Consider the following 17,697-nt stretch of genomic DNA (forward strand, 5'->3'; position numbering starts at 1 on the left):
ACTTGTCTACCTCTTTGACTGAGTGAGGCCTTTTCTATTTTTGGCTAACGAGTGAGGCTGTCAAATAGAAATATTTTAGTTACAATGCTATCATTCCAGTTTTTCTAGGCGACGCGCCATGAATTCGTGAGATATTGTCTTACTGTTGTTTACAAGTAATACTCTACTGTAGCTTGTAGGGCTTTTCAGTATCTTAATGCTCCATAGAACAAAAGCCCAATTTTAAAGCCAAATTTTCTCAGAATGCCCGTTTCTTGCCCACTTTACCTGTTCTTCTTTGTCTCCATTTAAAAGTTAAACTTCACAAAAACATCACCCCCAAAATATTTTCCATATACTAGGAGGTCAATTATTCGGCACATTTTTTGTCTAAAGTATCTTTTGATTAACGTGTCTTGTGAAAAGCAATGGTCTAGTATCCCTTAAAACTGACCAAATAAGACAACATAAACCTCACGTTTCATAATACATTTGGTATTTTGCATCCTGATTAGCACATTACACGTGTGTACTTTAACAGTAAAAAAAAAAAAACAGAACAGACTTGAAAATTACAACTTTTGTGTAGGGCAAGAAAGGTGTATTCAGGCTGTTAATTACAGGGGTTTGTGTCACTGGAATCTTATCAATGACCCGTTTAATATTAGTGTAATTATTGATAAAATAAGACAAGGGTCACAATACAGCATATTTCTCTATCAAAACAATATTGTGCTGGAAGTTTGGTTAATACATAATGTAAACAAGCATTTTATAAAAGACTCCTGCTGACAAAACATGATGAAAGGACGGGTCCTGCCTTTTTTGCGAACCCCAAACTCGTGTTGGACTAAGGATCAGGCCCTGTTCAAATAGGTACTAATATCGATATATCCTGTAATGAAAAAAAAAGGGGGGCAGAGAATTCTCCCATTAGTCTCAGGCTAACAATCCCAGCTTCATTTAAGTGTGTCTTGCAGTTTCTCCCTGATTGTTAGCTCTTGAATCTGCCAGTTCATCCACAAGACAGGGCTCCGATGAAACTTCAGTGTGACTGTAGACTGCAGTGTAGATCAAACATACAGAAGATCGATACTATTTCATTGAGGCGCAACCAAAATATAAAGCACTTACTGAAAGTCAGTATCAAATAGAAATGAAGGAGTGACAACAAAATTTCCAAACTCTTCCTGTCGCACGGAAGAGTAATTTATCAATACTGGCTTGATCTGGAAAAAGTTGAGCAAAATTCCCTTTGAAAATGGCTCTTCCGGACCTCATTTAAACATCTGGTTTCGCGATAATTATGGTTTACAAAACCATAATTACCGATGTATTTAGGAAGTGATCGAATTGTTTATTAACAACCATTTATTCTTTTTTTAAGACATCAGACTAATGTATTGAATGCACTTTTATATTTAGTTTAGTATCCCTACCTAGACAACTGTTATAAACGTCCCAGTAGTGCAATCCGTTCCATTTAGGTAGCTTCAGAGCTACATTTATTTCCCAAGCAGTTGGGGTTGTTGTTTATACTAAGGGAATCTGCTTGGTTTTAATAATATTTCATCAACATTTACGTTAATAGTCACACGTTAATATCCCTCTGTTTTTCCTTTCTATGTGTATGTCCCATTCTTTTGTCCCTTACAGATTCCTGTGTGTTGTTATTAAGTTTTGGTGACTTTGGCTCATCAGTGCGCTGACATTGGAAAAAGGACAGTGGTCCATGTTTAAGAAGCTCTGTTTTCGTTGATTTTGAGGGGAAACACATCGAACCCAACTTTAGAGACAGGACAAATCATTCCCGTTTCCTAGGAATAGTTTGTATGACTAACAATAAAACACCTAAAGATCTGAGAAGAAGCTGCCGTTCGGGTCTCATTGGGGTTTTATTTCATCCCTAATATAGACAAGAAAGAATTAAAACGGCAACTAAAGGATTTGGAGAAGGATCATGACTGCTTATTTTGGGGGGTACATGGTGCGTGGTTAGAGTAACCTTTGCCTTTTGGAGCTTTTCCCTTGATGGCACAGCTCTCCTTGGGAAAGGGGAAAGACATTTCTTGTCGGGGGTTTAGCCTTTTCTCTTTTCTTTCATTCATAAACCTGGTGGCTGTAGACACAGCTTGAATATTGACGTCTCTTCCCCCAACTGCTCCTCCGTTAACCCAATTACAGAATTCATCAAGAACTGTGTTGAATTATCTCTTTCCATACAGTATCAGCATTAGCCTAATTAAAAGCTATAATGTCTGATATAATGATTAAATCGTTAGCTCTGCTGTAGGGAAGCAATATTTTGTTTTCCCTTCAATTAGAAGCTGATTGAGGTTTTCAGAGCAGGTCAGCTGTGAAATTTGAATTATATGTGCGAGTACTGTTCACAGGGTGAGCCCCTACTCGAAAGCTCCAGAGATTCTCCAAACGCTTTCACCCGGCGAGCAAGGAAGCGACAACAGAAAACACACAGAGAGATGATATATTTGCTTTAGGATTGCGGAGTTACGATCTCCAGATTAACTGTTTGTATTGGAAAGGGAAAGGACTTTATTTATTTACCCTTGTCTCAGTCGCTATCCAACCCAACTTGCTATTACTTTGAGTCCAAAGCATGATCACGTTTTTGCAAAGTTACCGAGCCACTCGAGATTTGTTCTTTTGCTCCGGTTGCTTGTCTCTGGTCCAGATGATGCTCCGAGCTGGATTTCACAAGCAGAGTCGGTTTTGATTCTGCATTGGCCGGAAGCCTGTTCAATATGGGCATGGGCGACCGGGAAGGGATGCTGCTTAAAGCCAAGGCTGTGGGGGGACATCGGCGCGGTGATTGTCACGGGACTGCAATCAGACGGGGAAGAGGCTGAACCCTGGGGTGTGGGGAGAGCAGGGCTAGAGGTGAGCTGGAGGGGGCTGAAGCAGCCGGCTCCGGGCACTGCTCTGGGCAGGGAAGCTGAGCCAGGCAGCGAGGCGGTGTTTCCGAGTTACTTTGCAGCCAGCAGACGGCGATCGCAGCCTGCGCAGGGAATCTCCTCCAGAGCCCATCGCTGGCTCGCTGCAGCCCAGAGCTGGGTCCTCTGCCGCAGGCGTTGCTTTCTCCTCCTCCTCACAGGGGCCCAGCCGCTCGCGACCTCTGGCAGCAGCCACAGCGCCGGCTTCTGGCCCGCTGGGGGAGGCGCAGGCGGGCTGCAGAGCAGGCAAGGCGGGATCCCCCAGCTGGGCTCCCTTCCCGCCACAGGCGCGCTCACGCAGGGGGGAGACGCCCCCCGGGGAGGTGCGGCTCGCAGCCAAGCGGAGCCGGGGCTGGGGGGAGGGAATCACTTGTGGCTCCCGACGCAGCGCAAGCGGGCCAAGCCTGCGCTTCCTCCACCCCCGGGCTGCCGGATGCGGGACCTTTAACCCTTTCTACCCCGCTGCCGGCGTCGGGGGGGGGGGAAGGGGCGGACGCCTCCGCTGGCCCGGCTTTCCCCGACATTTAGGTTTTCTCGTAGGATCCTGGCCCCGGAGGAGCGGAGGCATCAGCCCTGCATTTATTTCCTAAAAATACCGTCCCCCGCCCCCACCCAGGCTGTCCCCAGCCCCCGCTCTCCTCTCCAGCCCCCGCCGAACTTCGGGCTGCTTTGAACAGCACTTCTCGCTGCACAGAGCGAGTTTGGGGGAATCTCTTCCCCGCAGCCAGTCCGTGTGGGGGCCCCCAGCCTCCGCCCCCGGCGGGGCGATGCCGGCAAGACAGTGTCTGTCCCGCTATCGCACAGCGTCGCGGAGTCCACTCGCTTTTAGCTTCACTTCTGCAAAGTTCTCAAAGGCCTGGAGGCCTCATTGCTCGAGGCTCGAGCCTGGATCTGCTCTGCGCTCTGCAGCCCACAACACACTGGGAAGTAGGGCCAAAGGAAAGAGCAGGAACTTAGATGCCTGCTCACTAGCCTGGGCGGCTCCTTATCCCAAGTCGGTGCTGTACAAGAACGTCACAATCTCCTGTCAGGGATACACAAGAACGAAGTGCAAATGTAGACAAGGAGCTCAACTCACACACACACACACACTAAGTGAACCCACCAGTGAAGCTCTGAGGGTGAGGGCAAAGATTCGCATTCACAGCTAGCTGTTCTGTCTGTCCCGGTGGGGGGGGGGGCATGGGGGTGCGCTATTCCCCTGGCGATCCTCAAAGGGGTGGCCCAATGTGACATGGCCTCATCCAAACAGCATCACTGCTAGGCAGAGCTCCTCGCCCTTGCCTGTCTGAGTTTGGTTGGTGGGTGGGTATTTTCTTTGCGGCAGTTTTGTTGTTGTGGAAGGAGGGGAGTCGATGGGTTTTATTGCTTGGGGGGGAGGGGTGTTTGTTTACTGGAAGAGGGGGTGGCATTGCTTCCAGAGAAAGTAGAAAGATTGTGGATGAGCTAGTGTACGGCTTTTCTTCTCCCCTTGCCAGACCCGGAGTCTTGGCGCTGGATGCCCTGTTGCTGCCTGATTGGCACACGCAGCAGCTGTCAATCAACTGTCACTTGGCAACAAGTTACACCTGCAGTTTGAGTCTAAAGCTCATAAATGCAGGCACCCAGAGTGCCTGCAACTGGGCCATAGTAACATAATCCATAAAAGGTTTATTGCGGAAGCTTTGAACACTTGCAATAGCGCAGTATAATTCAAGGCTAAACATCTACCGTCAGTTTAAATGCCCGGGGAAACAAAGGGCAATGTCATATTTGGAAACAATTTGAGGGAATATGATTGATAGAGAAAAAAAATCTATACTGAGTCAAAGTCAGTTATCCAAATTCCAAGGATTATAACTTCTTCCTGTGATGAACGTTAGATCTCGGGGTAGGTGTTAAACGAACTGCCGAATTCCTATGGAAAAGATGTCACCAAAACTGTTTCATGCAACTTATGTTCAGGTCTTTGGCTATTTTAAAATCTAATTTCAAAAATAAAATATCACTCGGTCGTTAAGTGAAAAAAACAGTTAAAACTTCTTATAAATCATTGCCTTTATCTGTTGGTTTATTACAATATTCAACTCTCCTTTCTTTATCAGCTGTCAAAGGGGAAACGTATTTATTTCCTAAACAATCCCTCCCCCCACACACACACACACTTATTAATTGGTAACTTTTAAAATACATTATTAAACAACTAAAATGTATGGCTTGTTTTTCCTCTACAGATGTAACAAACTCATTATCATTAGCTAAAATAAACGGGCTACTAAAACACTGAGGGGCCCCATCCTATAATCCTTAGTTAAGTAAATCTCCCATTGATTTCACTAATGACTTCAAGGGAAGTTTTGCCTCAAAAAACAAACAAACAGCAGATTGCAAAATAGCGCCTGGATCCTGCTCCCATTGAAGTCAATAGCAAAACTCTCATCGAATATAGTGGGAGCAGGAGCAGGCCTCATACATTCAATCAAAAATTTCAAGTAATATTATTCTTCTAAATTAATCAAAATGAACGTGAGGAGATTACTACTTAATGTTCAGTAATCTAAAACGAAAATTGTTTAATCTGGACACACAGCATCGTGCTGCTGCCTTGTATATTATAACAACCCTACTGTACAAAAGTTCTATAGTAATGGTGGTGACTGGTATTATTTCTATACTTTGGACAGCCATTAGGGTCACGAAAATTAACACTCACATAAAGTGGGAGAAAAAGAGGGGATATCGGGTGTCCATTTCCCCCCCACAAGATGAAATATTATTATGATCCTAATACATATATGTGTATTTGTACTATAGAATGGGCATTTACAGGGTATTAAGGATATATCGTCACTTTCGTTATACATCCTTATTTGCAACGCAATACAAAATCACTGTAATCTGTCTCACTGGTCAGCAAGGGAACAAAAATGTTCCCTTTAACGTTTTCACAAAGAATTAACTTGTCCATGTTTACTTTATAGAAATACAAGATGTTTATATATACATTTAGGAGCCTCCGGTACTTTAACACCCCTAGATCTAAATATATAACAATGGCAATTTAGGTGATTAGCCTATATTATGGACTAGGCCTTTGTGTATTTTCAATACTTGGAACAGCCATGTCATTAACTTGTTTAGAAACATTTATGGTCCGAGTCTACAGTCATCACCCAGGCAATGCTCCAGTAGATATAACTCCTTAGGAAGAATGGATAGATCTCTACCACACAATTCGGAGACCGGCGCTGATATAGCCGTGGGAGATTTCTCTGAGTAAGGAGTGCGGGATCGGGCCACTGTCTTTTCAACTCCACATTTAACATAGTAAACATCGAGATATGGACTGGCATGTTGATATTATTTATTAATCTACCGAAGTGTGCTACTATATACAAACCACTGTAACAGCTGCGAAGCTGTTGCTCTGGAAGTCAATAGCGTAGGTTTTAAACCAGTGCGTTCACATGGATGTACTGGATTGATTAAAAGGTCTACTGAATAAATATATGAGAATAATATAGGCTCTCCCAACCATTTCACCACTCCCATCTTTTAAAAGGAGTGAGAGAAAGTTCGGTGAGAATTGAAGAGAGCGTGTGGTCTCTAAGGACACGCAGGCAGAAGATTCAAATGTAAGGCTAGCGCTCAGGAATGCAGATGGTGTGTCCCTGTGGTCCTCCAGCGAACACACAAGGCGCGCAAAACCATGCCAACAAAACATTTCATGTCTCCCACCACGCACCATCGTGTAGTCCTGAGACAGGCACACACACACACCTGCCCGAGTTATGGCAAGAATGTCACCCATAACTTTGTGATTTCCTGGCTTTTGTGGGCTATGTAGCTAGCACTCTACGTGTTTGGCGTGAGGGGTTCTTATTGTTGCAGGATTCTAATGGTATTTAATTGCTATTAACTCCTCTTTACCTAGCAAGGCAAAGCGCGGTAGCCGTGACCCCTTCTTTGGCCCCTCCCAGCCTCCCCTCCACCCCTAGAATAGTTTATACTTCTCACCTCCGGACGTCACTCCTCAGCGCGGCATGCAAATAATCCCCCGCCGCCGCGTTCCGATTGGCCACGGCAAACTCATTTAATCCCAGTTCGGTGCGCGGTGTATGGCTGCTGGACTCCTCTCTCTGTGTGTCTCTCGCCAGCTCCTCCTCTCCTGATTCCTCCAGGGCAAGAGGAGGGAAACCACAGAGAACAAATTACTGTGCAACTTCTCTCTGGCTCTGGGGGCTTTTTTTTCTCCCCCTCCTCTCTATTTTCTTCTCCTCACTCCCTCTCCCTCTTTTTTACTTATCGTTTAATTACTTTTTTTCGGTGGCTTTTCCTCTCTCTTCTCCTCTGTTCACCTGGGAGCAGCGGACGCATATCACACACAAGCTCTCTAGAAGTTAGCAAAGAACAACAACAACAAAATAGCTCTGTCAAGAATAAGGGGGAGAGAGAGAGAGAGATAGAGAGAGAGAGAGAGGAGGGGTGTGCGTGTGTGCCGGAGAGAAAGAAGGACATTTCTGAGTGCTCTGCACACTCCTCCTCCTTGCAAAGTGAAGCAGCAAGTTTGCCTTGCACCTGTTTGAGCAGCTTGAATTCAGATCGCCAGCAAGCCCTGAAAGTGGTTTTCAAAGGAGAAAGTTTTTTTGCCTAAGGTGTTGCCGGTTGTGCTCTTTTTTTCTTTTTTCTTTTTTTTTTTTTTGTCTTTTCTCGTCCCTTCCTTCTTGGCTCTCTATGTTTGATATTTTTATGCTTGGTGCCTGTGGAAAATAAAAAGCTACTTGAATGTACAGCATGATGATGGAAACGGACTTGCACTCCCCCGGTGGAGCCCAGGGCCCCACTAACCTAACGGGCCAGACCGGAGCCGGAGGCGGCGGCGGCGGTGGGAACAAAGCGAACCAAGACCGGGTCAAGAGACCCATGAACGCCTTCATGGTGTGGTCCCGGGGCCAGCGCCGAAAGATGGCCCAGGAGAACCCCAAAATGCACAACTCGGAGATCAGCAAACGCCTGGGGGCCGAGTGGAAAGTCATGTCCGAGGCGGAGAAAAGACCCTTCATCGACGAAGCGAAGCGGCTTCGGGCGCTGCACATGAAGGAGCATCCGGATTATAAATACCGGCCCCGCAGGAAGACCAAGACCCTGCTCAAGAAGGACAAGTACTCGCTGGCCGGGGGGCTGCTCAGCGCCGGCTCGGCAGGGGGAGGCCCCGCCGGGGTCGGGGTGGGCATGGGGGTCGGGGTGAGCCCCGCCGGGGTCGGCCAGCGGCTAGAGAGCCCCGGCGGCACGGCCAGCGGAGGGTACGCGCACATGAACGGCTGGGCCAACGGCGCCTACCCGGGCTCGGTGGCGGCGGCGGCGGCGGCGGCCGCGATGATGCAGGAGGCGCAGCTCGCCTACGGGCAGCACCCGGGCGGCGGCGGGCACCCGCACCACCCGCACCCGCACCACCCGCACCCGCACAACCCGCAGCCCATGCACCGCTACGACATGAGCGCGCTGCAGTACAGCCCCATCTCCAACTCGCAGGGCTACATGAGCGCCTCGTCCTCGGGCTACGGGGCCATCTCCTACGGCGCCCAGCCCCACCAGAACTCGGCCGCGGCTGCCGCGGCGGCCGCGGCCGCGGCGGCGGCTTCCTCCGGAGCTCTGGGCGCCTTGGGCTCGCTGGTCAAGTCGGAGCCCAGCGTGAGCCCGCCCGTCACCGCGCACTCACGGGCCCCGTGCCCCGGGGACCTGCGGGAGATGATCAGTATGTACTTACCGGCCGGAGAAGGCGGGGACCCGGCTGCGGCGCAGAGCCGGCTGCACTCCCTGCCCCAGCATTACCAGAGCGCCAGCACGGGGGTCAATGGCACGGTCCCCTTGACACATATCTGAGCCGGGCGGGAAGGAGAGGGACAGAAACTTGCATTGAACCCGGCTGAACGGCACCTCTGTCTGCCCGGCCGCCGCCACCTCTCCCCTTCCCAGCGCACACACCCCGCCGGCTCCCTTTTTGTACAGAAAATGTTTGGATGTTCTTGTAATAATAATAATAAATAATAATAATAATAATTAATAATTAATAATGAGGAAAAAAGGTAACGATTGCTCTCATTACCTTTTTTTTTTTTTTTTTTAGGACTAGTTTCTAAAACTAGTTTTTGCGTTTTAGACTGAACTTCTGTGTTTTATTGAGACTTTTTGTACAGTATTTATCATTCACCCACGAGGCATAGAGCGTTTTATTTGCTAAGAGAAAAAAAATCACAAAAGGACAAAAAAAAAATAAGAATAATCACACAAAGATCTAGGCGATGCCAACTTTTATACCGCAGAAGCGTTACCCGCTTCTTCCTTGGATCGCTTCTTGTGCAGGCTTTTTAGTGCCTAATTAAGACAAAGTTGATGGGGAAGCAGTTCTCATTTATTACACGTACTAAGACATATCCAAAACCACACGTAAAAGTTTTTGTAGATGTTATTGCGGGGGAGGGGGGGTTATTTGTTTGTTTATTTATAAAACTTTTTTTCCCGACTGCAACATTATTCTTGGTTTTGTAAAACTTTATTGTACCTTTTTTATTTTTTGTTTTGTTTGGTTTTGTATGATTTCTTGTAAATGCATTGTGAATTAATTTTTATTTTAGGCGTTACGAGGGAATTGTGTATATAGTTTACTAAAAAGCCTTTCTGCTAAAGAAAAATCCTAAGGATGCGTTCGTTGAATACTGAGTTAAATAAATTTCAAAGTGGAAAAAGTCACCTGTTTTTTTTTTTTTCAATAAACCCGAAAGGTAGTAATTTTATACGCATGGTATGCCTTAAAATATAACCGGTAAACCTAGAAATTGGAAAGGAATTTTAAAAATATGATCAGAAAATAACCGAAAACAAATCCCATATTGTGTTTAGATTTCTCACAATCTATATAAAACTGAAGGGATGAAAGTAACTAAAGTGGTGTAGCTTTTTTTTAAAAGATTATTTTAATATCTGTTAAGTATTGTTAAGAAGGCGACCTATTAAAATACTTTCCATAGTACTCATGGTTCATTTTGTTTATTTTATTTGTGGAACTGACTGTCCAAACCTGGAGTAACTTCATGGCTAGCAAACTTTTCCACCTTGAACTAGGTTAGGGGTTCTTATCAGGTCTGGACGATCTGCCTTCCCTTTCTCTCAGATTTCAGACTGGGGATCCCAGCAGCGATGGGGAAACCTTGTCCCGGAGGGATGCAAAGACTCCAGCGTATGCACAAGTTCCTCTCTAATCACCACAACAATTGCAAGAGAAACTGATTGGGTTTGAGTGTAATGAAAAACAATCTCTGTACCAAAAATATTTAAGAAGTCCTGGCCCTCCCAACTCCCCCCCTCCCCCCAGGGGGCTGCAAACAACGCTGGACTTCACACACACACGCACGCACACACACATCCTCTGTAACTGGAATGCAAGTTCTTACAACTGGTGTGAAAAGCTGTCAAGCAAAAATGATGTATTTGTTCCTAACAGGATCCTGATGTTGTTTAATGCTTTGAAAATTTATTATATTTTTTTCTACGTGTTTATCGGTACCTTGCGATATTCTGGAATTAAAAGTTTGCTGTAAACTTCATTTAATAGTAACGACAACACTCAGTATTGCATTTAAAAATCATATTGTAGCAAATAAATTTTGAAATTAGTCGTAACATATTTAAACAAAAAATAAGAAGAAATATTTTAACGTCTGGAGTGGAAACATCGTTACAGCAGGCTTTAGAGCATCTTTTTATTGGTGGTGAATAAGTAATTTTTCCATCCAAAAATGGGGCAATGTTAGTTGGTTAATAAGGAGCGGGTTCGGTCCGTATTAGAGATTGCACTTTAACTATAATGCTAACATGACAACTGACATATGTAACTCTTTGGAGTCATTTTGATAATTTTGTTTAAACCACTCATTCGTTAAAGTGATTGCGAAATTTTACTGAAAGATGTCTATTGATTTCTAACAAGGTAATAAAAATCCGTTTTGTAACTATTTGGATCCTTTATTAAACCGTTGTGTGTGCAGGTTTAGACATTCAGCAGAGCAGGCTTGTGAAATGTTCAGTGTACAAATACCGCACACACAAACCAGTACCTTATGGGAAAGCTGTGTAGTTGTGCTCCTTCTACCCAAGCATGGTCCTCTATCTTTCTAATTTAAAATAATCACATTTGTACTTTTAAATATGCAGAATAAATTGAGTACCTGTTGAACTATTTCTTAATACCACACACACACACATATTTCTCGGCTCGTGGTGCAATATGAGTGTATATCTACACGTGTGTGTATACAGGGGTGTATATATATTTAAAACGTTTGGTGCACCCTTAGTACCTGCCCTTTCTCGAAGAGTTACAGAGTAATTGAAGTTCAGATTTATTTGGGGGGGAAATAAACCACTAAATTTGCATAAACAAAATATAATTTGGAAATGCTGTTGTATGCACTGTTCTACGTACTAAAATTATGTAATAATCCTTTTTGGGAAAATAAACATTTGAACAGTACCAAACTAAGTATAGAACGATTTCCATCCACTCTTGGTGAGATTTTTCTTTCCTTTCTTCCTTTTTTGCCCCCTCACTCTTTCCACCCCTCCCCCATTTAGCATTAGCCCTACAAATAATAGAAATATCTGCACTTTTAATTTATCGGGATTAAAAAGAACAAACCCGAATATAGTTAAATAAATTTCGAATATTCTGAGCATTCCTTTCAAGGGAATAAAATCCTCTCCATGAATGTCAAAGAGAGAATTACATGATTATGTAATGTATTAACTGCTCATGGTTTATTGGTTTTGTTACTTTGATTTTTTTTATTATTTTTTTTAATCGTGTGTGGCTATACACAGCATCTACAAGCAACATTAAAACAACATTGTTAGGCGGAAAAATAGGGTTAGGTATGGTAAAATAGTTCATTCTTCGGGCTCTTTTCTTTGCAAGTTATATATAAATGAATAATATAATATGCAAAACTAAAGATAGGTTTAAACGATTTATGGATTAAGTACTTTACATCGAAAATGTATGAAATGTTCATCCTCTAACATGATTGACAGAGCTATTAAAATCACCTATATGGAAGAATTAAAAACTACGCATTTCGTTTTCAGTAAAGGAGGAATTTCCAGGCACTAAAAAGGAGGGGGCGGAAGGGAGAATGTCGTTAGTACTGAGCTCTGTTATATGAAGCTTGGGGGCTTTGGTTTCAGGGCTTCCCCCCCCCCAGGGGGTAGAGATACAGCTCTTCCCCCACCCCTGGACACTGCTGCCCCTCTCTTGGCTCCTGGCCTGGCTCCGGCCCTCATCTAGACCTCTTTTGGGAGAAGGACCGGCAGGGTCGGAGGCAGAACTTGCTAAGGGGGGTCGATTCTTTCTAAACTTCAAACGAGAAAGCAAACTTGGCCTTGACTGGCAGCTCTTTTCCCAACGGTTGGGGGGGGGGGGGGAGCGGGGAGCGCTGTGTAGCCAGCCTAGCTGGGGTGAGGATTGTGCTGGGCTCTGGGATTAGGGTTTCCCGTAAACTCCACTCCCCCTGGGCGGTGGGGGGCATTGTGCAGGAGCCTGAGGGCTGGTAAAAGTGGGGGAGGGACACTGGCGACTGAATACGCTGAGCTCTTGGGGGAGATATCAGGCTGCATGAAGTGGCCCGCTCGGATACTCTCTTTGGGAAGGGGATGGGTCTCCAGAACCTACCCGCAAAACTGCGGGCACCCAGAGCAAAGCCCCCCGGATCGCCACGCCAGGAGAGGAAGCCCGAGCGATGAGCCTGGCGGTGGGGCGCGGACCCTCCCTCCGAGCTGTGCTACCTCCTCCAGGCAACATCAGCCCTGCTGGGGGGGTGGGGGACCTGAGCGCTTGGCAGGGCTGTAACGTTTTCTTCTTATTCAGAAAGTAGACCCCTCCCCGGAAACCCCCAGCTAATCCGGGCGGGCGGCGGGATACAATAAAGTAGGGACTGCACCCCCCCCCCCCACACACACACACACACACCCGCGTCTGTGCTTTCCCTTCACCCTGCTTTGCAGCGCGATTTGCTGGGGGGAAATGAGGCGGCCGCTCGTGTTCCTGCCCCCTCGCCTCTCCCACTCCCCTGCGCCCCGATCCCTCTGCCGACCCCCGCCCACTCCCCTGCCCTCTGCTCCCCCTGTTCTGTTCCCTTCCTCCCTTCCACTCCCCCTGCCCCCAGACTTTTCCTTCCCTTCCTCCTCCTCGCCCCCCAGCCCCCGCTCATCTCCCCCAGCCCTTTAGCGCTGCCCCCTTCCTTTCTTCTCTCATCCCCCGCCTTTGCTTTCCCTCTCCTTCCCCTCCCCCTGCCCCCCTACCCCAGCCCCACATGGCAGCCTGGCGGGCGGGGGCGGCTCCGGCAATACCCTCTGCTTGTGCGTGTGCGTGTTGGGGGCAGGTGTTCGTGGGCACGGAGCCCCCGCCAGGCGAGGCCCAAGGGGGTGGGGCGGGGGGATCGCCTCGGCCTCCCGCGCAGAGCAAACCAAGGCGCCACAAGTGGCTGCGGCGGCGCGGGGGCTCCAGCCGGGTGGCAGCAGCCGGGCGGCTGCGGCCGAATGACGCAAGGGGCGGGAGGGGGAGGGGGGGCTGTTTGGAGAGCGCGGGATTAGCGAGCAGGAGCGAGGCCTGACCTCGGGATCAGCGGCCAGTCAAACCCATTTACACTCACCCAGCGGAACACTGACGGCTCCCGCTGCAGCAAGCGGCCGGCCGGGCAACAGGTGAAACCAGCGTCCCCCCGCTGCGCCGGCGTGGGGGCGGGGGATCGGGCCAGAGGGGAGCGGGAGGGTGGGAAGCGCCATCGCCGCGGAAGGAGGGGACAGGAGGCCGCTGGGCTCGGGGAGGGTGGGCCGCTGCCGACCGCAGGAGGGAGGAGGCTGGCCCGGAGTGGGGAGGGGCACAGGCCAAAGCCGGCGGGCAGAGGCACTCCGGGAGCAAGCCAGGCGCTGCCTCTTCCCATGATGTCGCATTTGGCCCCAGCTTTTCCTCCCCTTTCCCCCGCAGGGCAGCAGATGGAAAGGAATCGATGTTCCCAGCCAGCGCAGCCTCCGGCGTGCGGCTCAGCCCGGGAAAGGCCAGGGCGGGGATGGGCCAGGGCGCAGCTCCCGTGGCCGGACAGGGCCAGTCTGTGTTTCGCGTGGGACGCAGCAGCTAGGTCGGGCAAAAGGGCTCCGAAGGAGACCAAAACTCACTCCGTCCGCTCAGTGGCCGCCCACCTGGACCCCTCCCCGGTCCAGAGCCGCCCCTGCTCCTGGAGGGGGGTTGAAGAAGTGCCAAGGTGCACGTACACAATTGCCCGGGCACTGGCGTGAGTGCGCCTGCAACTTGCCTTCCCATGCGCTGAATCGGGCGGCGCCTGCCCGCGAAACGACCGCGCGCCCCACCGCCGCCGCCCGGCTGGCACGTGCAGTGCAGCCGCTGACCTTTCCGAGACCTCTCCTGTGCCCGCCGCAGTATTTCTCGGGGACTTCTCACTCCGCTTCCAGAAGTGAGATAGCCCCAACAGGCACGGCGCTGCTCAGCGCGGTGCCATACAAAGACGTACAAGGAGCAGGAGACAACCCCGAGGAGCAAGCACAGCCTGGGCAAAAGAGGAACTAACGCCCATGAACCCAACCATCCTGGGAAAGAGTCTCTTGAGAATGGCCCCGTTCCGCTTGTAGTGAAACTACACTTATTTTAAGGGTTGGCACCATGTATTGAGAGGAGATCCCCTGGCATGGCCCTTTAATCAGGCAGAACTGGTGCCCGCTCATTCTGATTTACATTCTTTACCACCTCCTGGGCTTCATAGGAAGGAGAGACCCAGCTCAGCCCTCCAAGTGTAACTCCAGTGGGGAAGAAGGAAGGCTGGTGGTCACAAGGGTATATGGCAGGTTTCAGAGTAACAGCCCTGTTAGTCTGTATCTGCAAAAAGAAAAGGAGGACTTGTGGCACCTTAGAGACTAACCAATTTATTTGAGCATAAGCTTTCCTGAGCTACAGCTCACTTCATTGGATGTATGGGTGTCACTGGTTGAACTGCACCCCGCGGGGACCAGAAGAATGCACGTCCCATATCAAGGGAGCCCCGCATAACCCAGAGAACGAGAATGAAAGGAGCTCTGAACAAAGGAAAACCGAATGTCACAGGAGGAATAGGAGTAAGCGGTCTCACACAGCTTGTGGGGAGGGCCAGATGAGGGAAGGTAAGGGAGACCCAGAGTCCAGGGAAATGCAGCCATTGCAGGGCCTGACAAGAAAACGGAACCTGAACAACTCGATTTCTTGCAGTTCCTGTGGTGTGGGGAGAAAGGGGTCTCCAAAGGGCCAAAGGAAATTTACGGTGACATGGAGAGGGAGTGCTCACCCGGTGGAAATTGAGACATAATAGAGATAGGGGGCTAGATCCTTTGCTTGTTTGCGTTGGCAGAGCTCCATTGAAGTCAATAGAATTATTACAGTTTACACCAGCTGAGGATCTGTCTCAGGGATCCCGCGCAGATTAAAGGAAAGTAGCTCCAGGAGGACAAGAGAAAGGAGCTCTGCAGAGAGGTAAATATTTAACCACCTCCAAGCAGACGGGGTTTGATCCTAGCTTACGTCATCACCTCCAGGACAATTCCTGAGTTATGACAGCAAAAGAAGGGAACCTGAAATACGAGCTGAAGTCATTTTATTCCCCAACACATTAAAGAGGAGAAGGTTTTTTAGCCTGGAAATAATTTTTATTGCCCAGCAAGGCAAGGCCTGCAGTGGTAATTGTTTTATAGCAGAAGACTTCAAACTTCAGACTTGGTAAAGGAAACTGACCGCTCCGAAGAATATAATGAAATATTTGTCTATGGGGGGGGGGAATATGCAACAGAAGCTATCAAACAGGAGTTCTGAGGCCTTCCTCATGACAAAAAATGTTGCTGGTTTTTTAGGAATTGGAAACTATTTTTCAGCTTTGCGGTTGGATCAGGAAAACGCTGGTGGACTAAGGGTGATGGATCTGTATGGTGGGGATCATTGGGCAAATCGGCCTGCGTTTGCCTGAGGCCTAATGCAGGGCTTGGACTCAGATTGCCTTCAACACACGCATGAAAGGAAGAGCGGGAAACAAAGTCTGATCGCTGATGTAACAATTCCCGGAGTTGCGAGCAGCAAGAAGAGGGGGACGTTGAAACTAAATGCCTTAGACACTGGCTAGAAAATCAAAACCATGGGAATTGGTGGCGTCTATGCATCAAGTCTGAGACAGTTTGGGATGCCATGTGAGCATTTTTCTGCACCGTATGTTCTTAAGGCATTTTCCTGCACCGAAGTCGTTGAACTCTCCGGACGAAGCATGTAATTATGTTGGTTGATTAATATGATTCATTCTAGTTAACACGTCCAGGTCCTACTGTTCCAGCTTTCAGTATGGGTATCGCCCATTCATTTGGAGAAGAAGGGATAAGGGGTTCCCACCGAAGGAAGGCTCCTTTAGCGACCTGGAAAAGAGACTCACCGAAAATGCAGAGAAAGGGGGGAATATCTTAGCTAGTCCAAGATGTACAATCGATAGAGGGAGAACATAACTCTGGAGAAGGTGAAGAAGTGCAACTTCGACCAGATAGGAGGGGTCCTGCAGCATGCAGGGGAGTGTGCCTCTTACTGGAAGAACAGGCTGTGCCAGGGCTGAAGAAATAGAGCAGACACCATCACGAGGAAACGTAGACTGGAAATAGGGCATTTAAAAATGGAGGCGCTGTCACCAGAAGGAGGGATAGAAAGTTTAGCAAGGGATAGAACTCTCCATAACAACTGGAAACGCGCGGCGAACAGCGACACCCTAGGTTCTGGGCGGGATAGTTTACCAAAGGGTGGGGGGGAAATATGGGAACCTTTGTTTTCTGGGCCACATTATATTGCACGTACACACTTCACAAATATTCAGCTCTTCTTGAAGGCGGAACGAACACAGAGGAATGACATAGAAAAACTGTTTTGCAAAAACGTTTTTTCATTGGTTCGATCCTAATCAGGTTTGCAAAATTTAATGGAAAAAAGAAAAGGAGTACTTGTGGCACCTTAGAGACTAACCAATTTATTTGAGCATGAGCTTTCGTGAGCTACAGCTCACTTCTTGGTTAGTCTCTAAGGTGCCACAAGTACTCCTTTTCTTTTTGCGAATACAGACTAACACGGCTGTTACTCTGAAACCTGTCAAAATTTAATGGGAGACTCTTCAAGTTGAAAGTTTGCAAGCTGTCTTATCGTAAAAGAGACAATGAGTCCTGGGAAGAAAGGCTTAATTTTTCAATCTCGATCAAAATAAAAAATATATACCGCGCTAATTGGAAAAAGGCCAGGCTCTGGGACACTCCAAATCACGAGATGTACATTCTGTGTGTGTGTGAGAGAGAGAGAGAGAGAGAGAGAGAGAGAGGATTTCTCCCCTCTTGAAAAAAGTTGAGTAATCAATTATCAATGATCTGGTTGGCGAAACATACTGAAGTGCTTCCTAACTTTACCTATACCTAAGAGCAGACAGAGAGGTTTGTTTGTAATATATGTATGGAGAGTCTACCATTGAGTCACTTCATGGCTCTCACTCAAACGGTACGTAGTACAGGGCAGTTGGAATTCTTTCCAGATATTAGAATTGGAATTTAGAAAATGAACAGGAAAAATAAAACTCCCATGCAACGAATTTACTTTGACCTTTAAAAGGGAGAGAGAGAGAGAGAGACAGAAAGAGACAGAAAGAGGACGAACACTAGGACAAGAAGCATCCTTAGAGAACGA

The 17,697-nt window shown here is 47.8% G+C and overlaps 1 protein-coding gene across 1 annotated transcript; it reads left to right on the plus strand.

The window, feature by feature from the left end:
- Positions 1–7,514: 7,514 nt before the first annotated feature.
- On the plus strand, positions 7,515–8,792 carry SOX1 (SRY-box transcription factor 1). Its single transcript, XM_077807068.1, has one exon. It carries the CDS (start codon positions 7,695–7,697, stop codon positions 8,790–8,792), a length of 1,098 nt encoding a protein of 365 aa, XP_077663194.1. The 5' UTR covers positions 7,515–7,694.
- Positions 8,793–17,697: the final 8,905 nt, after the last annotated feature.

Source organism: Eretmochelys imbricata, chromosome 1, assembly GCF_965152235.1.
Source record: "Eretmochelys imbricata isolate rEreImb1 chromosome 1, rEreImb1.hap1, whole genome shotgun sequence".
NCBI lineage: Eukaryota > Metazoa > Chordata > Testudines > Cheloniidae > Eretmochelys > Eretmochelys imbricata.